The sequence below is a fragment of the Limanda limanda genome, chromosome 9 (assembly GCF_963576545.1).
Source record: "Limanda limanda chromosome 9, fLimLim1.1, whole genome shotgun sequence".
Taxonomy (NCBI): Eukaryota; Metazoa; Chordata; class Actinopteri; order Pleuronectiformes; family Pleuronectidae; genus Limanda; species Limanda limanda.
The window spans coordinates 10,103,511-10,125,989 of NC_083644.1; the positions used below are offsets into that span (position 1 = coordinate 10,103,511).

The window sequence follows — 22,479 nt, forward strand, 5'->3', positions numbered from 1 at the left end:
GTTTACAACGCAAACGTTAAGTCTTTGATTAATTAAACTTGAGTAATTTTTTTTACTAACTTTGGATCAATTGCCATACACATTTTTGAAAAAATTGTAATAATAATTAAATGAGGTTTCCCAACACTGTTACCCGATGACAATCAGATAAAATAAAATCTGAAATTTTTTAAACAGTATTTGGAGAAGCAAACGTCTTGATTGACATAAAAATAACATTTGCACACAGTGAACAGAAAGCATTCCCTCCACATAAGCGATACTGTATATTCTTCAGAAAGCATTTACAACCATGTAAACACCTTCTGGTATATAAAACACTCTTGATAATTACATGTAACACATTTATTTAAGCTCCTTTTTGAGTGTCTGCAGCATTTAAACTTTTTTAAAGTGCATTCTGAAAAATAAAGGTCAGATTGTAAGAGGTATAAAGACGAAGCCCTGAGGAACGCCGCATTCATGATTGGTTTTACATTGAACCTTGCATAATATTCGTTCAGGATCAAAATACTTCAACTTTGGACTGATGAGACTGATGCAGAAAGAGAAGACACAGTGTACGATTCATGAGCCTGAAGAAAGAGTGTAAAGCCACTGAACTGTTAACGGGAGAACAAGACCAAAGGCATTATCAGGAAGCAATAACTTTTGGTTCTGTCATCACAGGAGAACGAGGAGTTACAGTTACATAAGCCAAGTTCAGTTCCGTTGTCCTTCGCTGCATACCCCAGATTGCCGCCAACAATGAGAAACTTTCAAATGAACATAAAAGAGTGATCAAAGTTTTGAGTTTTGAGTCCTGTGCTCGTGTTCACCAGGAACTTCACGGCTCACTGTCCTGTGAGTTGTTGCCCACTATAAAAAGTGCAGATGGATCTTTACTGGAGCTCTGTACTCTATGTTTGGACTTTCTGGATTTACTGGATTGTCCCTTTGCCCCGGTGTTGCTGCTGTCTGATCCACTGCTGCCCCTGCGGCTCGTCCGAGGCGTCTCCTCGTCCTTCTCCACAGCCTGAGGTAACTTGGTCAGTGCCATACTGTTGCTTTTGTCTCCGTTAGATTTGCCTTCTGTAGATTGACCCTTGCTGGATTTGTTTTTTTTGGATTTTCCCTCTTTCGGTTTCCGATCAGATGATGTCGTCGGCGGCTGTGGGGTCTTGCTCTGCTGAGGGGGTGTGACTGGGGGGTGCGGTTGGATGGTGGGAGGATTATTCCTCAAGGGCAGCGCAGTCAGGTTGGTTTGTACTGTCCCGTTGCTGATGAGCACATCCGTGAGGCCATCATCATCATCGGTTTGCTCTTTGGCAAAGTTGACAAACACCTAAAGCAATGAACCAGTTTTAGTGTTTTGCAAATAATTCATTATGGAAGTTCGTATTAGAGAAGTACATTTGAGTGGGTGAGGATTCATTTTGGTGGGTCATGGTGATGATGTGAGATTTCTGCGTGATTTTAGCAGGATAATAGTAAACTGAGATAAAGCTAGTTCACTGTTCATCTGTATATAATCCAAACTGCTGTATACAAATATGTTTGACCCCGAGTTGAGAGTAGTTGCATCATCACACTCACCTGGTCCAGTGTGGTCTGTGAAACGGAGAAGTCGGAGATGCCCAGCTCCTCGTGGTTGTTGGCCAACACGTTGAACACGCGAGCCAGGCAGCAGGCGTGCGAGGGCAGCTGGAACTGCAGCACGTTGTGGTGACGCTCCTTCAGCTCGATGCTGGGGAAAGAGCTTTTCATGTAGCTGCTGACGGGACACAGGTCCGGGCTGGGTTTAGTGTCTGCCAGACGGAGAATGATGGTGTAGCCATCACCGAACCTGAAAGATGAAGGACAGGAACAAAATATTCAAGATTTAAATAAGTTAAGATCATTTCTTGACTGTTCGGGTTTGAAATTAGGATCTGGATGAGGTGTCATTCTGTTTATTTATCAGTATATTGGAGATAAACAGTGCAAGATTCCCTTAATTTCAGATCTGTTAGGGCCCTGACCACAGCAGTCAACTCATGACCATAGATCTCATCAAGTGACGCAGTCAGCTGCTCCACTGTGACATCAATCTCCACAGAAATGAGAGTTCAACTCAAAACATATATTTCAAACTATAATTTCAATGCCTCTGAACTGAGCCGTGTTAAATTTAGTGAATGATACTGTAGAAAGGCGACAGAATGCTTTGAGTTTGGGGTTTGATGTTTATTCATGGTACTGGTATTGTAGATGTTACACAGACACGTGTTTACCTGTTCTTCAGGTGCTGAACAGATCCCAGACACTGGAACCTGCCATTGACCATGATGGCCATTCTGGTGCAGAGAGCCTCACATTCCTCCATACTGACATAAAGACACAGGAGTAAACACATTAGCATTTACTGTACAATGCGAGTTGATATTCAGCAGTTAAACAGAAATTAGTTTAATTTCTTTGTCATTCTCACAATAACTGATTTTATTTAACACCACTCGATGTCTCTGTGTTTTCCAGAGCTCCAATGACTTGTGTTAGATTATCATCCCCTTTAATTGGCTACATTATATATTATTTTACATCTCCTCCTACCTGTGGGAGGTGAGAACTACAGCTCTTCCCTCTTTGGTGACACTGAGGATGCAGTTCCACAAAAACCGTTTGGCCTTTGGGTCCATACCGGTGGTGGGCTCATCCTGACATGAAGTACAAAAATAAAAGCATGAGGGAAACAGATGGTGTCTCTGATGATTTATTACAGATATAGAAAATAACAACCACAGTATTAAATGGTGGTCTAAAAAGAGTGATGCACAGTTTTATGTTTTTTGTCCAATTACATGTGATATGTACAGTTTTTGGAGATTCTGTGGTTCAACATGCTTTTAATTTATAATTAGGATAAACTGGATTATACTGTATTACAGAAAAGGAGATTATGCCATCCCATAATTTCCTATATACAGTATAGGTAAATAAATACGTAATATGATGATATGTTGACAGTGAATTGATCCTCACCAGGAATATAACAGGCGGAGCTCCAATAAGGGAGATGGCAGTGGAGAGTTTCCTCTTGTTGCCCCCGCTGTAGCCTCCAGCCTCTCGTTCAGCGTACTGTGTCAGCCCAAGCTTCTTCACCCCCCACTGCGCCACCTTCAGGACGAAAGAGATCAGGTCACTGTGACATCCTGCATCTGTAAAAACCTGTCACTACACCAGAACTACACTGGACATGTAGGAATTGGCAACATCCTACTGCAATCCATTCAGTGCAACGCTGGATGCATGTAATGACAGAAGCAAAACGCCCCCGATTCTGATTTGGGAGTCATTGTATAACGGTGGTTAGCCATCATGTCAACATGGTCACAACAGAGGAACACATTTCAGTTTTGGGGTGAACTGTTCCTTTACCTTGGTGACAGATTCCTCCTCAACCCCACGCAGCCGGGCGTACAGCTCCAGATGTTCCCGGCCTGTCAGCAGGTCGCTGATGGCGTCAAACTGTGGACAGTAACCCATCAGCTGGTGGACCTTCTCCATCTCTGTCAGCACACTGAGAACCACATAACCATGCAATTTATCACTTCTAATACTGATTATTTATAATCGTATAATCGTCTGCTGTATTTTATTTTGATTGTACTGCTACTACTGTCATGACTTCAAGTCTAGGGATCGTGCTGTTATTTAAATACTACATAACTGAAAACTGTTTGGAAATTCAGTGTTATTATAATATCTATTAGGTATTCCTGACAAAAAAAACAAAAGTTCACAGTATAACCACATTTTCATAATCATGTATTGGAGGGATGTTTCACGTGTACACTTGTACCTGTAATGATTGAGGGAAGCTTCTCCATAGGTGATGGGTGTGTCTCCGGTCAGCATGCGAAATGTGGAGGTCTTCCCTGCTCCGTTCACCCCCAGCAGCCCGAAACACTGGAGGACAAACACAACAACACAACAAACACAAAAGCAACTGGGGATCAGAAAGTGTAATTGATGCCTATGAAGCAGGAGAGTCTGTAAGAACATATCAAAGGACTTCTAGACTGAAATCACAGTGTCTGAAATGTTTGCAGTTAAGGTGGAACTGTGGAAGTCAAGACAAGGATGAAGGTGGAAAATATTCAGCGTTCAGTTTGTGAGGCAGCGTAAGACACAGGAAACACTGAACAAAGAGAACAAGAATTTGCAATAAATATCATGAATTTCATCCAGCTGTGCTCAAGGCAGTTAAGGATAATACCAGTGGCAGCGGTAGTCGTAGATTCATAACCAGCAATAATCGCTGTGATATCGTTCAGGCTTAAAAAAGTACTTTATCAATAAAACTGTGACAACTATTAATGATTTCAGACAATGACTGTATCTGCAGGAGGTGATTGGCACAAAACTTAGACACTGCCTCTGTTTTCACTTTAATATGACATCATGAGTTCTTGCATGTGGAGTGAAAATGTCTCACCTCTCCTCGTGGAATCCCGAGGCAGAGACGATCCACCGCTGGCTTCCTGCCCGCTTTGTAAACCTGAAAAACACAGTGAACAATGCTGCGATGAAAATTGATATTATCTTGCTCACAGGGGAAATTATACGTGAAGGCAGAAACTTCCTTGTTAGAAACAGAACTTAAATAACAAGAATACATTTAGGCTTCACAGGGAGCTGTTTAGTGGATGACCCTTCCTACTTCACGGTTCACAGCTGCTTATTATAATATCAAGCTAAATGTGTTTAATATTGTGATGTGTGCAATGGAACAGTACAATTTCACGTTCCATTCTCTTTGTTTTAACTTAAAGACCCAGCTTTAGTTTTACTTGTTAGATGTGTATGCTGGTTGTACCTTGCTCAGGTCGGTCATGGTGAGGATGTCTGACTGGGCTTTGCCACTTTTGACCCTCTCTCTTTCCCTGGCCACGTCCTCATCTTCTGGACCCAGAGGAGGCGTCTCAGGCTCAGTCCACCACGGCCTGAACAGAGACAAAAGCACAGAGAATCTGATTTACTTATACTTTTATCTAAAGTGGAATGACCTAGCTATGCGATGTGAGTTATGCTTCTGAAAACACATTCGCTGCTCCACATCTCCACAATTAGTTCATGTTTCAGTCAGAATCATGATAAGCTTAAACCAAGCAGCCTTTATAGTTAAAGTTTAATCCTACCTGAAGTTTATGAAAAACTTGTATTGCAGCAGTATGGTGAAAATGAAGAAGATAACGCCTTGAGCTGCCATCGCAAACAAGTTCTTCCCAATAAAATCCCAGTGCAGCGGATCCAGAGTCGGTTTGCTGCCTGGAGAAGGAAGAAACACACAACCACACAACTGTATATTTAGTCCTGTGTGTTTGACTGCCTGTGTGAAAGTGCGTAATCATTTTCTGTAGGATGGTGATGAAAATACCCCACGTAGGAGAGTCCAAATATATAATATGCAATTTAAAGTACAGAAACAATAATCCCAACAATGTTACAAAACAAGAAACAAAAGGTATTTTAATGCTATCTAATGACCGGTTGATATAATCCTGATGTTACAGAGTACACAGAGTCTAACTTGTACATATATGTCGAGGTACAAATGTATAGAGAAGGAAATAAAACCCTCCCCCCTGGCTTCATACCCAGTCTCTGGAAGGCGTCTGCCATGGCCTGATTTTTGGCCATGTCGATGAGACCTCGTCCCAGACAGAAATGAGGAAAGATGAGGAAGACTTTCTTCAGGATCCGATTCACCTCGTTCAGATGCTGGAACAAAATGTGGAATATTCAAAAGGAACACATGTAAATGTTATTTTTTGTCTCGTTACACACAATCGGATTAATAGATTTTTGGCTTTCCTGTCTCACTTTTACAACTTAAACGATTAATTTGGGAAATTCTATAATCATACACAATTTAGTGAGATTTCTTTCATATTATTGTGATGCATCTGAGAGAATTCAATTATTCAACTTATTAGCTCATGTCGTATCACACACTATCCCCTATCTGTGCCGACAGTCACAGTTTGTACCTCGTCTACAAACAGCTCCAGGACGAAGGTGGCGATGCTGCCGTTGATTCCAATGAACAGGTTGATGGAAGTCAGAACCACATACGCTGTGCTTGGTACGCTGAACACAAAGGATGCTGGGTACATGAGAGGGGTAATGGACCACCTAAAAATGATAATGAAGTTACGTAGTAAGTACAGGAAGAGACATGCTGTTGTTAAAGACAATGATCCAAGTGGAAAATTACACAACAGTAAATTTATGGAAGTAGTTTAATCTTTTATAATCAGATTGGGGTGTTTATTTCATTATTAAAGATATACCACTCTGATCATGTTAGTCTGGTCTGATTTAATGATTTGGAGGGAGCAACACTACGGACTGAAGTCAGTGGATTCTGCTTCAACGTACCCATAAAAGAGGAGCAGCAGGACGAGAGCGGGCAGGTTTGTCTCCGAGACGTACGACTGCTGCTGGAAGGCAATGAAGATCAGCACCACCATGGTGGCTGGAACAGTGTAGTTCAGCTGAAAATTAAATATTTCATTAGAGGAAGTAATTCTCCTAGCAGTATGTACACTAGAATAATGGCACATCAGTGACTATTATTTATTTTCCACAGAGAATCATGTCAACCAGATTATAATTTGATTGTAAGACCTTGACTCTGCAAAGTGCCTTGACATAACGTAGATTGTGGGTTTGATGAATTAATAAATCTCACAATATGACAAATGTGCCACTTTCTCCTGAGTACTGACCATGTCCCAGCTGAAGTTGGCGAGCCAGTAGAGGATCGGTTTGACCCCGCTGACAAACTGAAGGTGTTTGGCTTTGCTGACTCGCTCCTCGATCAGAAAAAGGACAAAACTGGCCGGCACAAAGGACATGGCGAAGATGACGCAGATGGAAACCAGAACGTCCACTGATGTCGTCATCCTGAAGGAGGGACAGGCAACATACAAAAAGCAACGAATCAGTCGGATCCTGCTCAATGCAGACACCCACATAACAGATTATTGACATTTTATGTAACTAGTGGAGATAGGTTCTGTAAAATCTATCAAAGATTTATCAAACTCCCTAAAATATTCTACCTTTACTGCATTCAAGTTTCTGACAATCTTAAAACTTCCTTTCAAAAGATGTAGACCCAGGGCTTTAGCGCCCTGATTGAGATTAATTACATCTTCACAACCACAGGGGGCAGTATAACATCCACAAACATCAACCTGAATATCTTACAAGGCCATTTCTGTGAGTTGCTCTTTGGTGAGGTTGAGCGGGTGGTTGTAGGCAGTGATGCCGTGTCTCCTCCTCTCTGGACCTGGCGGTAGACTCGCCCTCAGCAGACCATTGTTCATAACGTTCACAAATGACACCATGGCGTGCCAGCCTTTGTTATTGAACCACACCTAAGTTCAACAAAGAGAAACACTCAAGTATTTATATCCTGATTTGTCCTTTTAAGACCCACAGCAGACAGTAAACAGAAGAGATTAACACACAGACAAACATTTACCTTGACGTTGTTTTGACTGTTCAGTTCTCCGAGAATATCCGGCAGCCGGTTAAGAAGATTATTCAATGAACTGTTCTGTGATGAACGAAAAACATTGTAAAAATATAAGAAAAGTCAGGCAGACAGCAGGATTTATTGAACAAGCGGGAGCCCTCACTGTACCTGTGGAACTCGGTAGCGACTCCTGATTGCCATGACTGAGTCCTGGACATGATGGACCGGAGGTAAAGTCTGGGTGGCGCCGCCCCCGAGGGAGAAGCCTCCATATCTGCAAAACAGAAATTAAACTTTTTCAGTCCTTTAGAAAAGTACTTTGAATAAGAGAAACCGAGTGTGAACACTGGAGATAATTAGCTTTCATCATGTTGTCTTATTCCTGCAGCTTACCTGAATTCATTCACCCACTTTTTGGTTTTCAGGCTGTAATTGAAACAGTCGAAAAGAGTCAATGTAAGAGGAAGTTGAAGAGGAAGACAGAACAACAACACATTCTCTTCTCTTGTCAAAGACAATATCAACACTTTTATTTTACAGTATAAACGATGCAGAAAATATATGCATTTATGTTTACTTTATTCAAGTCAACTGTAAAATATCAAGCCTCAATTAGGGTTTGATAATGACATCTTAAGAATCTTCGCTACCATTAATCCCAACTAAAAACCTGCAGTAGACAAGAAAAAAATGAAAAGCCTGTAAAAGAAATTCAATGTTACCTTTTCTTGAGGATCTGAGAGTAGGTTTTCACCAGATAATCAGAGATATTATAAGTTGTTAGATTTTGGAGGACATCTCCAGTCAGCCTCCTAATCTGAAAAAGAACAAATCAAAAGATGTCAACTGAAAGTCGAAGGGAAATGTTACAAGGCTCAAGGAGATGTTAGCTTTGTTTTGGATTAAAATCACAACTGAACAAACATCCAAGTGATTTCATCAACACAGCAAATCCGACCTGTGGCGGTGGCAGACCTCCTGCACCCTGCGGACAGTCGGGGAGCATCCGTCGAACGTCCTCTGTGCTGCACTGACATTCAGGAGAGGGTCTGTCTCTGCTCCAGTTTCCTCTGTTGAACATCTGCCAAGTGGCGTAAGACACCTGCGGTCGCATGAACAGACCATCCCGCTCACCTTCACACTGACGACTCCTGCAGGGAGAACAGGAAGTCGACACAGTGATTAATTTGATGTAAACATGGAAATGCAGTCAGACTATGTGAAATTTTTCTAATATAGTGTACTTATCGTTTGTGATCTATGATGTCATAGCTGATGTTGTCATGCAAGCTGAAAACACATTTCTACTTCTGTGCGATAAAGTTGTTTTTATTTATCTATTTATTAATAATCTATTGACCTTTGTCTCTTTATGAAAGTCTCTGCCTCAGTGAGATATACTTGTGTGGTTACAGAGATTCTCTTACGTGATGTTGTCCTCTTCCTCTGTCTCCATGCACTTGGTACCAAAACCCGGCTGGTCAAGTAGAGCTTCCAGTAAGTTCTCTATGGCCGGGTTCCCAGGGGCGTCGTTACTGTAGGTACCAAAACCAGAGGGGACGAAAAAACAAGGCATCAAGTGAATAAAGCCACCAGATTTACACCTTCAGTTAGTAGCCGGTTACTTCTGATGGATAAGAACAAACTAATTCAAGAAATCTATTCTGTGCTGAAGAGGATACTGAATATTTAAGTGGAGGCCAACCTGAAGAAGGTGTACTGCTGTCCGTACATCCACGGCTGCAGCTGCAGGTTGGGGTACTTCCCAAACGGAGGGACGATTAGGCTGAAGAGAAGGGCAATCAGGACAAACATGGCAGGAAGAACAATCTGAAACAGGAAGAAAACTTCAGCTGATTGAATTTGCATCATCAAATCAATGTTTCTCTAGTGATGACTAATAGCTAATTCCCCTTCTGGGACATGTGCAGTCAACATTATGGAAACACCAGGGAGTTTGGCTGCTGTTTGGCATCACCTGAGCGAAGATGCCTCTGCGGCTCCTCCGAGCGTAAAGCCAGCGTTTGACAAAGAGAGCCCTCATCTGCTGCCACGTCAGCCACCAGCCGGTCATGGGGATCCCACCCCGGCCGTCTCCGCTCAGCGGATCGGTCTCCTGGGATTCTGTAAACAGGAGAGACACGAGATGAGAACTCACTCTAATATACTGCGATGAAAAATATATAGACTACGGTCAGTGTCATCAACCTTTGATTCGGTGATGACAGAGTAAAAATGTGACATGACAACGGAGTTACGTTGTATTGTTGTGTTTCTATTTAATATCTTTCATCAAAGGGCAGTCATGTACCACTGTGTCACTACTACTAATAAAAGACAAATGGTTCGTGTGTGGAGGCTCAATCAGGCAGTGTCTACTGCTACAGACACTTGTTGAGACTTGTATGTTTTAGTTTTCAAATAGCATTTTTTCTGATGAAAGGTACCTTGCTTACGAAGCCTTTTCCTTCCTGGCAGCAGCATGAAGACAAACAATTGGAAACATGTTCTGACTGTTCATGGAAACACTGTGTGGTATGTACATACATCTACGGTGTGTGTCAGAGTGTTCGTGCATACCTGTCTCTGGTTCTTCATCACATTGCATCTCCACTCTCTGTCCTGCTGGTGGCCGTTGGCTGTCGGGGGTGTCATCCTGCAGCTCAGATTCAGCTTTCACTTCGGATTCCTCCGCCACTCGCAGGAAAATCTGGAAAAGAACACGAATGCTTCAGTAACACAAGAAAAGAGAAGTTCAACTCTTAGGTTTATGACAAAAAGGTAAATCTCCAGGGTCTCATTTTAACATGACATTCTTCTCTGTAGAAGCCCTATAGTACCATTGATCACCAAATTCAACTTTAAATTCATGTTGACGTATTAGTTCAGCTTGTCAGGGTTTAAGATACAACTAAATGTCTTGCTTTTGTTAAAGAGACACCCTGGAATTTGTCTTCATGTTCTAAAAGTTGAAGATATCGCCAGCAGATGGCAGTAAAAGAACATCAAATGCTCAGAGGTCAGGGGCGCAGAGAGCAGGCACCTTATTCACAGGGAAAACTGATCAGGCTCCAGAAGTCCACTATCAGAGCTAATCTGATGCTAGGGTTAAGCTCATTAAGACCATGGCTGCTCCACAAATATCCAGCCTCCCTGAATAAGACCTGGCTGAGCTCATGTAAATCACACCAGTGAGACACGGCCTCACTAATGTGAGACGTCATTTACAGACACTTTACACACACAAAGCCAGGTGAGGTTATTAACACGAGAATGTTTTCAGTGTAACTATGGGCAGCTCTGTTTCTCAGAGAAAGGCCCAGCCGTCAGGGGCAACATGGGGTTCATTATCTTCAGCATCAACCCGCTCTTCCCCCTGAGCCACAGCCCCCCCTCTCCTGAATAAAGTGTGAGCCCCCTACATAACCAGGATGTTACGACAGTGGAATTTTTTCTCAGGAGGAGGGTTCTGGTGGATGGAGAAGTCACTGTTCATTTCTCTTGTGAAACTGATCTCTGCTGTTTTTAATAGTAAGTATAGTAAGCCTGCTCCATAGCTGTATAGATACATGCATAACAACAGGAGAATAACTCTTAAGACCATTTTACCTTAGTTGACCAGTATGAATGTATGTTAAAGGAGGTTTTTATCAATGTAGATGTAAATATTGTACCTCCTCCAGTGAGCTGTCTGAAATGCCGTAGCTGCTGATGCCCAGCTCAGTGCGCCTCTGATCCAAGTCGGCCAGGAAGACGGCCAGGCTGCTGTTCTTAGCAGCTTCCTGCGGCAGGTTGATCACGGCCTCTCGTCTTGACTCCTCCACCAGCCTCGCTCCCGGGATGTGGTGCTGTGCCAAGGCGAGCAACGCCGCCAGGTCTGCCATGATGATGATGATGACGAGAGAGGAAAACATTAGTTCTTCATGATCCCTTCGGTATTAAATCATGAACAATAAAATGGTGCTTCTAGAGAGTGTAAGAGGACCACACTGCACTTAATAACAATCATTTTGTACCACCTCAGTTTAGAGACTCTAACAGCTGTTAAACACTCACAAGAGCTGTTCTCTTCACTTCCCAGCCCAGTGTCTTCACTCAGCGATGACTCACTGTCCTGAAACAGTTGCAGCAGGACAAACATGGTGTCACAAGATCTACACAAGGCAAAATACTTAAAAAACTCATTGTTTTTCACCAATTATGGTGATAATTTAAGTTAAAACCAAATAAAATCTTGGCACATTTAACTTCTCATGGATATTTAAAATTAAGAAAAGAAACCAAACCTTGAGAGGAGGCAGCTTGTTGGTGCTGGCACTGGTGCAGATACTGGTGCTGCTGGGAGTGCTGATGTTCAGTCCCTCCTTCTTCACCACAGTGAGGTAATAACCAGATCCCAGCTTGGATTTCAGGAATAGCGGTGATCCGCAGCAGGAGAGCTTCCCCTGGGAGATGATGGCAATCCGGTCACCCAACAGCTCTGCCTCATCCATGTAGTGAGTGGACAGGATTATGGTCCGGTCTTAATGGAGAAAACAGCAGAGGAATACAGTCACTCAGGCTGATGAACGGTTTAATTGGTAATAATTCTATTTGTAGGTTTCAGATTGGTTCGACAGCAGTAAGGATGAATAGAGAAAGAAATTAAGGACTCATTTAAAAAATATTAGAAGCTTAGTTTTAGAAACTGTAGCCCACATAATACCAAAGCTCCAAGAATGTATCTTTCCAAAACTTTCCTAACCGGCACAGGCCAGCATTCAATATACAGCAGATGTTCTTAGCTATTAGCTTTTCTCCTCCTCGTTAATATAATTTTGGAGCCACTTACTAAATGCAGTAGCTTGCTGATTCCACACACTAAAAAGTATAATTTTAAAAGAGGTGTTATGTTTTGGCACAACTAATCATCTTTCAACCTATAAAAATGATCTCAGGACTTTTTATCCACCACATTCGAGATACAGCTCTTAGTTCCACACCTTTGCGGTATTTAAGCAACAGATCCCAGATCCCTCTGCGGGAGTAAGGATCAACTCCGGCTGTAGGTTCATCCAAAACAACCACTTTGGATCCTCCTACAAACGCTATGGCCACAGACAGCTTCCTCTGCATGCCACCTGACACAAACACAGAAAAAGAGGTTTTCACCAATAAAAAGAGGATTAACCCCTTTACATTAACATAGTTCCACATGTTAAAAGTTAAACTAGTGATTTTACCGGAGAGGTTTTTGGTCTGTTCATGTCGTTTGTGCAGCAGACCGACGTTTTCCAACAGAGTGTCCAGCTCAGCATTCACCTCTTCTTCAGACAAACCCTTCAGACATCCATAAAACCACACATGCTCCTCCACTGTTAATCTGAGTGAGTGAGTGAGTGAGAGAGAGAGAGAGAGAGAGAGAGAGAGAGAGAGAGAGAGAGAGAGAGAGAGAGAGAGAGAGTATGAACATCTGTCAAAATCAATGCATTACTTTAAATAAAACTGTTTATGAAACTCTTGTTATTTATTTCAAAATAATGTGTCTAATGCGTCCAGATACAGAAATAGAAGACCTGAATCTTACATGTCAAACAGGACATTGTGTTGTGGACAAACTCCCAGCATCCTGCGGATGATGTCCATGTCGTGGCGAATGTCCAATCCCTTAATGTAGACGGTCCCAGAGGTTGGTGGGAACAAGCCCGTCAGAACAGATCTAACATGTAAAAAAAAACTAAGGATTAAAAAAAAAGGTGCTCTACACTAAAAAAACTAAAAGTTCTTTTGATCTAGCCACTAGATCAAAATAACTTCTAGCCACTTAATTTAACTCAGCCACAGATATTATTAAAAACATATTTTTTAATAAAAATGTAAACTCTAAAAGAGAATAACAGTTTTTTCAGTTCTCAGCTGAACTCACATGGTGGTGGTCTTGCCAGCTCCGTTGTGGCCGAGGAACGAGGTGATCTGTCCCTCATAGAACTTCAGGTTGAGGTGGTTCACTGCCAGTTTGGCTCCCTTCTTGTAGATTTTCACCAGGTTTCTGATGCTCACGCCCAGGGTCAGGTTAGTAGGCTCTGCTTCAATGTGATCTGATGACATGAACAGAATTCTTATACTTTGAAGAGACAACATATGTAATTTATCATTAAAGTGGACAGTCTTCCTAAAAAAATCTAATCATGACCCTTTTGTATTCATGATTAATGTCTACAATCTGAATCCTCACAATTTTCAAATGTGTTGTCGAGAAAATACAGATTTGAATCACCCAATGAACTTTTCCATTTAAAACACAATATTGCTTTAAAGACAGAGCTTTGAACAGCACCATATCTTTACAAAAACCTGTCACCTGGCAGGAGGACTGATTATGAAAACTCTTTCCATTCAACAAACTACTCAGTCATGTGACTTTGTGTACAAACTAAATACTGATCAGATAAAGCCACAGCCAACTGTTTGTGTGTTTGTACCTTTGGATGACAACAAAATAAAAAGCAGAAAAACATAAAGAGAACAACTGTGCTGATGTGCAGCAACATCTGGAGTCTCGTACCTCCATCCTCCTCAGCGGGTGCCGGTGGGATCGGCATGCCTGCCTCCAGGGGAATTCCACCCCAGTAGTTAATCTGGAAAATGAAATACCAAGGCCTCGGGACCCCATATTCACCTGGTATTAAGAAAAACAAAAAGAAATTGGTGAAACAAAAAAGGTTACAATTAATCTAAAGTAATTTAATTTTCTTTCTTTTTAAATTAGGTGACATAATAGCATTGTTCTTGTGTCTTGTCATATTCGGAAGACTAACAGATGGATTAAATCTTAACTTTCACATTGCTACTTCATCTGATGCTCACTCAACCGTTCACTTAGAAGGTGAGTGATTTACTTAACCGTTTGAACTTTTCTCCTTTACAGAGAAGGATAACTTGTTGGCTGGCATTCATGGTTGCATAACATTGACTTTGAGACGGGATATAAATGACTTTTCGCATATCAGGCCAGGTATCCTCAGGAGCTGCACATGTGTACATAGGCAACTGGACTTGTGTTTCTTGAAAGTCCAGTTGCCAAAGTCAACATATAACAACTCTTAAAGATACCGTGACCTTCATGACGGAGACTCTTAGGAGATTACCTCGCAAATACAGTTCAAGAAAGCTCATGCCTGAGAAAGAACGGGTACGGCCAAAATGTTCCTCCAATATAATTTTGGAACTCAAAATGTCCTTCCTTGTTTGATTAAGTTCCCAAAAAAGAGAATTTAGTCGTACCAGGGAACACGGCTTCGATGTACCAGGCTGCAACGGCGTAGATGAAGGCGTCCACGTAAAGCATGGTGATAGAGATAGTGAAGCTGTAAGCGTCTCCTTCCACGGGGCTGGAGCGCAGGTTGTGCCACTGGATGCCAACACCTTGCTCCTCGTACTGAGAGAAATACTCACAGCCAAACCCAAACGCCACAGGAGAGAGAAAACTCTGAGGAAAGGAGAACAAACCATTTTTAATCTAGGTGACACCCGTTGAGAAAATGCCCAGGTCAAAACCTTTAGACATTAAATTTGTTACTTTTGCACACACTAAAGATTTGATTGTACCCATAATCATTTGACTTACAGCAAGGATTCTGTGTGTAGTGGTGAGGTGGTCTCTCCAGGCAACACACAGCACGTAAGGCAGGTAGAGGCTAAAGTATATGAGACCCCCACAGGCAGCAGCCAGGTTAGCTTTGGAGAAGAAGGTACTGATGAGAAAACACTGCATGATGGTGGCAGTGGCAAACGCCATGAGGAAGAAAAAGACAACAGATGGGTCGCTGTACGGCAAGATGTCCCCACACTGGAAAGAAATAAGAAAAGAAGGTGTTTAGCATTGATGCGTATTAATTTGTTTTTTAAATATGTTTGGTGAAGAGTGAGTGGTCATCTCACCTTGAGCATAGCAATAAGAAGCGCTGCAGAAACCAGGAAAGGAACCACGCTGCTGATGAACCAGCTGAGCCACAGCGTTCCCGTTCCCAGACCCATAATCCTCATGGTTTCCTTCAGTCTCGCCTCCTTCTCGTACACCACACCTTTTATAATCATGGCGACTGAGTAGATCCAGGCCAAAGTCATGAAGAGTGGCAGGGAGCGGTTCAACACTCGGAGAAAACTGAGGAAAATCAGGATCAAACTGAGAACTAGTACTTAACATTTTTGATTTCTTACAAATAGAAGCTTAAAAAGGCAAATTTAGTCATTTGGATTTATTTATCTTAAATTATTAGAATACTTGTTATGATTTGAATATACTCTAACTTTATTTTTAAATGATTAGATTTTCAAAATAAAACTCAATATGATCCCTGAAACAGACTTAAGGAACCACTGGGATTAAGATGGGAGATTGTGGATGCACTTGACTGTTCACAACATATGACTTACACATCATCCACATAGCAGGAGTAGGGCATCTGCTGGATGTAGATGCCCGTGCTCTGTTTAACTCCGGTCAGGACACGACTCACAGCCTGCTCCACCAGGTCCTGGACGTACACGAAGCCGCCCCAAATGTAGCGCATGTCACTGAATGGGTCAGCGGCTGGGCCAGGATCCCAAAACCTGACAGAAAACCCCCCAGAAAAGCAGGTTAATTTATACAACTACTCCACTATGATATAAGTCTCTATTTCTCAGACAAGAGTTCATTATTAGTGAGGGCAAAACCAAAACACCATCACTACTTTAATGTGTAAAAGAAGCAGGATAAGATAATTTGGTTGTTTTCTCAGTACCTGTCCTTTATCTTGTTGGTCCGAGTCACATCATCAATATCCATTCGGATCTTGTAGGTGACGTGAGGCGGCAGCTCAGCAGATGTAGAGTTGGGCAGCAGGAAAACTACACCGGCCCAAAACTGCCTGTCCTCCAGCAGCTCAAGTGCTCTGTCAATCATGTGACCCTCACTCTCCAGCCCCTCCAGTTTGTTCAGAGAGAAACACTGCAGCAGCGGAAACAAATCATGACAGGAAAAAAAAAATGAAATGAAATATTTAAAAACTTCACCAAATACTTGGCTGACATTTCAGAATTCATTGCCTGTTTCAAAAGCAGCGTGGGAATTAAACAAATAAAATAAACAGAGAGAAAGAACCTCAGTGACTTGTGCGAGAGTGGAGATGGTGTGGCTGATGTCATTGTAGATGTCCAGCCAGGTCAGGGGTGCTCCAGGAATCCTAGGGGCGTCTGGTGAGGGTGTGGCCAGGAATCGTGAGATCCGTGAGGCCGTCCAGGAAGTGTTTTCCAAACGCAGGTTGACCAGGACCGCAACCTCTGGCCGCCTCAACAAATCCTGCACACAGATTCATTATGTAAGACAAGGGTTGATAACAGATTACTCCCCTAACAGTGGTGGGTGAGACAGACCTTCAGCAGTTGAATCTGAACGCTGCTCTCCATGTAGCTCTTGACTTGAGGTCCCACCTCCATCCAGGCTTCGTTCAGCTGCTGAAGGATCTGCAGGTCCTCAAACGTTTTGTTCACCTTCAGCAGACACAACTTGTAGTTATCTTTCAGGGATGTATTCACTGCAAGATGCTTTAAATTGTCTTACAAGAAGTAGAGCAGCAGAAAACACTTATTACACAAATCATGAAGATTAAATGTGTGATCCTTTATAAATTGTAAAGAAAATGTTTGCCTTTAACTAGTGAAATTCATTGTCTCTAGCTAAAACTAGCATTACCACAGGCCAAGCTGACAGGCCATTACACACAGGCATGTTTACAAAGGGCAATTCACTAATGCTTTGAAATAATTTGGTAATGACACATGCTTTGGATACGTAAAATGACAGCAGTGAAAAATGTGTCCTCGTTAACGAGTTCCCGTATTTTTAGCAGACAAGCACTTGCACAAAGGTGGTAATCAATCTTGCTGCTGTTTTGTTGCCTGCAGACAAAATTTTATTTGTCAAACTCCTTTTTACTACATTTTTAAAACAGGTTAGGTGACAATCCTAAAAAATGTAAATCCTCTCTAACACTTTGATGTTTTACCTCTTTCATGACTTGTTTTATTGCAGGTGTGTCTGGTGTGTACAGGAGTTTTCCAATGAAGAGAGGTTTGATTCCTCGCCAAACAATGCGAGACAGGGGGTTGGACTCCAGACCCTTGATCAAACTTTTACAGAAAGGAGCTGCAGGGCAGGAAAGAAGAGACCAAGCGGGACAAATGTTTGATGAACAAAACCAGGTTAAACAATATAAACAGCGCATGCAGAACAGTAGGAAATTAACTGAAAAGCACAGTGCAAGTCATCTCGTCTCCCTGTTCTTCAACACTTGCCAGATTTTTAGTTACAGAGCAATTTATCAAGTCTAAAACAGTTACAAAATAAATGTTGCACGAAAACAAACTAAGACATCAAAAACTCTAATCTGCGTAACCTCTTACTGGTTTTGTTGTCCCGGTCCAGCTTAGTGTCCTCAGTGCCGTTTGTTCCTAAGAAGGACTTGATGTCATTGTCTTCGTACCAGTTGAGTGAAGGGATGCGTTCACCTCCAACCTCAGGGTGACCGCACATGATCCTTGAGAAGGCTCGGAAACTCTCTCTGGGCAGCGCCGTGCGATTCTCCGGGGACAGGAGACGAAGCGCCGCGCTCATATCCGCAAAACTGGAGAGGGAGGAAAACTGAGGGAAAACAGAACGCAAGAGGAAAGTGTTTGGAGGAAGAGAAAAGGAACACAGCAGGGGGTAAATATACAGGGAGAAACTGCAAAACAACAGCATGACAAACATGGAAGTATACGACCACCAAAAGCTTTTTGGAAACATCTATATGTAAAAGACAGCAAGGTTGACATGAAATAAAAGAGTCAAAGGCTGAATTTTGTTATACATAAACTAAAGTCCTTCCCACTATCACATTAAATGTGAGAGACTGCTGGACCACGAGGCGATGAAACCTGATTTCAAGACCTCATGTGTTTCCATTGACATTAACTGAAACTTTCTGACCCTGTAACTCGTTTCTAAGTATTTTCCTAAATTAATCTTAATAGTAATGATATGAACAACTTGCAGAGTAACATCTGCAGTAAGCACAACATTAAACATTAAACCCTCAACAGAGAATTCTGACATCATATATGACCAAAAACCAAGCTTTGCTCGCCTATTGGACATACAAATATTCATTCAGCCATATCATTAAAATAAGAGCCCGAAAAAAAAAAAAATGCAGTGATGGTCTCATTGGTTTGAGGGGACTTATTGATAATAACGGCAAATATGCGAAACAAAAAAATTCTGTCTTCAGTCTTGAGGCGATTCAATAATTGAAATACAGAAAAAGATGGACATCAGATATATGTCTTACATCATCCATGAGGACAGCCAGCTCCTGGGAAACTGAGGTGACAGCCCGACTGATGTCCCTGAGGTTTGCAGCGTTGGCCATCAGACGGTTTCTCTGACAGGAGGGAGACACAGAACGGTTTATTGCTGGCAGGAAACAGCGAGGAAATCAGTGTCACAGCAAACTGACTGAAACTGTCACTGAATACATTGAATCAAACTCGTCCACAGATTCTTACTGTGAAGAACTTGGCGAAGTCGAGCTGGGAGAGAAAAAGACGTTCGGTCTCTTGCAGGACGTCAGCAGGCAAATCACACAGCTGAGTCTGAAGATCATTCATAGCAGCTTCTCCTCCATCCACCGTCAGGAACTGTCTTAACATGCTCGCATTACACACCAAGTCCTTCAGCTGCAATTGAGCTCCAGCCACAGCAACCTGAAAGGGATCAGATCCACGCCCCACATTCACTTATAAAGGGCTTATAAGAAATAAATCCCCGTTAAACTTCTCCTTACCTTTACTTATTTTTAGCCAAGAAAAATCAAATAACGTAAATCAAAAACATATTTTCTATTATAACAGATTGCACCTATTTTAGCTATCATGAAACTGAATTGAAAGTTGGTGCCAGACCAAATAATCTGATTTAACAAAAGTAATATTCTTCATTATTTGAGGGCTTTAAATTTGTCCCATAAACAAGAATTTACAGCCGGTACCTGAAAGTTAAGACGAGCCTTCATCAGCTGCTCCACGGTCACAGGGGACAGAGTGGTGTTGGTCAGGAGGAAGGGGGAAAGAGTCTCATTGGCTCTCATGTAATTTTGTACCGTTTCAACTGCATAGGAAACAGAGACATTCAAATCAATGACAGAATATATCCACAAGCTGTTGGCAGATCCAATACTTATATTCCCCTCATTTAATATTTCCTATCTTTATCTGTAATGAATTGCAGGAACGATACTGCTAACATGCTGCATTAGTTTTATTTATCAGTCCTCAAGCAGACACCATGCTTTCTTTTTAAAATAAAACTTGTTTTGATCTGGTTCCAGTAATCTGTTTTAATAAAAAATTCATAACATTAACATCCACTCAGCTGTAGAGACAGAAATAATACGGCCGAGATGATTGATAATTAAATTTTCCTCATTTATGACGATGACTTCATCCTGCCTTCTGGTTACTATCTAAGTGCTGTTTTTTGCAGCTAGATTGAAATAAGAGGACCAAACAGGCTAATTATACACATAACTGTGACATTAAAATCCTCCATTAGGTTGTTAATGTGGGACTTGTTGCAGCAAGAAACCCTGAAGAACCTACATTCATTCATCTGATTGTTTATCTGGAGTCGTCCTGTAATCTAATCTGCCCACAGCGAAGAGAAACTGAACAGACTCTCTGTGCTGCGTTCACAACAGCAGTAAAAGGCCACATTCAGCCAGTCACTCTACACCTGTTGAAAGCCGTTCATGGCTTTACTGTAACCCAGACTGCCGCTGTGACCAATCAGAACTGCTCAGATAAGTCTGGGAACAGAGCTGCATCAAAAACAAATCCTGGAAACAATTCAGTGCTTTCTTAATCCTGCTACACTTGCTTTGATACACTTGTTTAATAGAGAAAGGTTGTGCAATTGCAAAAATTAAGCAATTTCAACCCTTGAATATGAAACTTAAAATATCAAAACATGCTTTTATATGTAGCAGTATAACAGTTCAGCTACATAACAAAGAAACATTCATTGATGTATTCACTGATTGAAACACTATGGTCATGTGTTCACCCTGTACTCCAACACACAATGACCTTGTTTACATCTTCACTAACACAAGCCAAGGATAGTATCTGATTTCCCAATGTACATCATTTATTCAGATTCCACGAAAGCAATCTTAAAGGTGACATCATACTCTTGCCCGGTGTGTTTGGCCATACTCCAATAACTGGACTCATACATATATCTAATGACTTTCTGACCATCACTGTCCTCTCATGAGGTATTATTTTCTGTGCGTATAAAAAGTGAACAGTAGTGTGTTGAAGGGTCACTGTGTCAGCATGTCAGTAATAGAGGATATTCAAACAAGCTGTCGTACTTGGCCAAGCTCCAGGTCTCTCTCCCAGCATCCGGACGCTCTCCATCAGATCCTGAAAGCCTGAGAAGCTCCGGTTTCCCCCGTAGGACAGAATAGTGTGGGCGTCCACGAAGAGACGGGACAGTCTGTGGGAGCAGAGCAAAAAAAAAAAATTGTCATTACTAGAACAAACAAGAGGAAAGTTGTATATACCTGTTGCAGACTTTTTTCAGTTAACAGGCTAACACAAACTCCATGTGGATTAGTGCATGAACAATTAATCTTCTTCCTGAGAACTCCACCAGTCCTCACACCTGCCCATTCTTTCTCTAAAAACATCTTGTCTACCTACATTGAGTTGTCAAAGTTGCCAAATTGTCCCGGGGTCTCCCCTGGTGTCGGGCTGTGGAAGCAGGGGTTGTTGATGTTGCAGACGATGCCCTGGATCCAGGGCAAGGTGCCTGCTGATGGCAGGGCCTTGTTTGGGAAATGACCTAGAAAATCAAATCAAACACAAAGAGTTAAGCACAAGAAGATTAGCCTGAAAGTAACACAATGACAATACTGTGGTGCTGACCAAAACTAAATTCAGTAATAATGTAATAACCCTCAACCGGACATGAGCTGCCTTTTCATAAAAGACTGATCTGAAGAAGAGAAAAACCAGGAGAGGAAAAAGTGTGTTCTTCCTTTGTGTTTACTTTTAGTTTCCCCTCCTTTACTTGGAATACATCATGTATCCACCTTAACTGAATCATGGTTTATCACGTTATGAAAGAAAAGTTCTAACCGAGCCCATAAGGACATTTTTATTAAAATGAAAAACTTCTAAAACAGGTCCAGAACTTCACAGGTTGGGATACAAATGTGCGTGTCTGGAAGAGACTTCACTCCGAGGGACTTAATCCTCTTGAGCTGGTTGGTAAAGGGACAGTTTTTGACCTGTGTGGGAGTATTCGTGAAAAGACATGTATGAAATCATATCACTCACATTGCTTCTGTTTGTAAGGAGGGTGTGATTGGCGAACGGAGATGAGGATGACAAAGAGGAAGAGCGGCCAGAGGAGCTCGATGATCAGCTGGGCCTACGAGAGGCGAACAATGGGAGCTGTTAATGGTCAATTAAATAGTCAAAAACCTTTGACTTCTGTCAAAGAGCAGCAGGACCAGTCAACTGGTGGGTTCTACACAAATAATACTTCAGACAGTGCAGGTATTATCATCAATATGATTTCCAAGCTGTGTTTCATTAATCATGAATTAAGGCACCTTGTTCCTCCTGCGGTATGTGATGTTCTTCCAGAGCAGGAGGAAGAGCTGTCTGAAAAACCCCATGGCTCTGGACAGCTACCTGACCATGATGTGATCCTGGAAAACACAAAATGTTTTATACCATATTATAAATACATACTGAAACAGGATTGCAGACAGAGGATATTTGGGTTGCACAGTTAGTAAAATCCCTGTGCGTTGATGGTTTGGTGCATATCTACTGGGAGCAGTGCTGGTTTTACCTTTAACATATTTTTTACTGACCCATGCCTTATGATGTTGACT

At 41.9% G+C, this 22,479-nt stretch overlaps 1 protein-coding gene across 1 annotated transcript; it reads right to left on the minus strand.

The window, feature by feature from the left end:
* Nucleotides 1-368: 368 nt before the first annotated feature.
* Nucleotides 369-22,257, minus strand: abca7 (ATP-binding cassette, sub-family A (ABC1), member 7). The gene is made up of 49 exons (XM_061077659.1): nucleotides 22,192-22,257; nucleotides 21,914-22,007; nucleotides 21,275-21,416; nucleotides 20,944-21,068; nucleotides 19,558-19,676; nucleotides 19,076-19,273; nucleotides 18,859-18,951; nucleotides 17,933-18,170; nucleotides 17,536-17,675; nucleotides 16,904-17,020; nucleotides 16,632-16,829; nucleotides 16,273-16,478; nucleotides 15,923-16,099; nucleotides 15,428-15,650; nucleotides 15,114-15,335; nucleotides 14,771-14,975; nucleotides 14,052-14,165; nucleotides 13,413-13,584; nucleotides 13,074-13,205; nucleotides 12,730-12,869; nucleotides 12,490-12,627; nucleotides 11,794-12,029; nucleotides 11,564-11,621; nucleotides 11,182-11,384; nucleotides 10,088-10,217; nucleotides 9,955-9,978; nucleotides 9,486-9,631; nucleotides 9,213-9,337; nucleotides 8,935-9,042; nucleotides 8,466-8,658; nucleotides 8,230-8,324; nucleotides 7,901-7,933; nucleotides 7,676-7,781; nucleotides 7,514-7,588; nucleotides 7,237-7,406; nucleotides 6,753-6,930; nucleotides 6,403-6,518; nucleotides 6,012-6,156; nucleotides 5,619-5,742; nucleotides 5,160-5,289; nucleotides 4,838-4,964; nucleotides 4,457-4,519; nucleotides 3,821-3,927; nucleotides 3,397-3,538; nucleotides 3,001-3,135; nucleotides 2,572-2,675; nucleotides 2,253-2,345; nucleotides 1,576-1,825; nucleotides 369-1,324 (listed from the first exon to the last, which is right to left on the minus strand). Exons 1-49 carry the CDS (start codon nucleotides 22,255-22,257, stop codon nucleotides 827-829), a joined length of 7,173 nt encoding a protein of 2,390 aa, XP_060933642.1. The 3' UTR covers nucleotides 369-826.
* Between the last annotated feature and the right edge of the window lie 222 nt (nucleotides 22,258-22,479).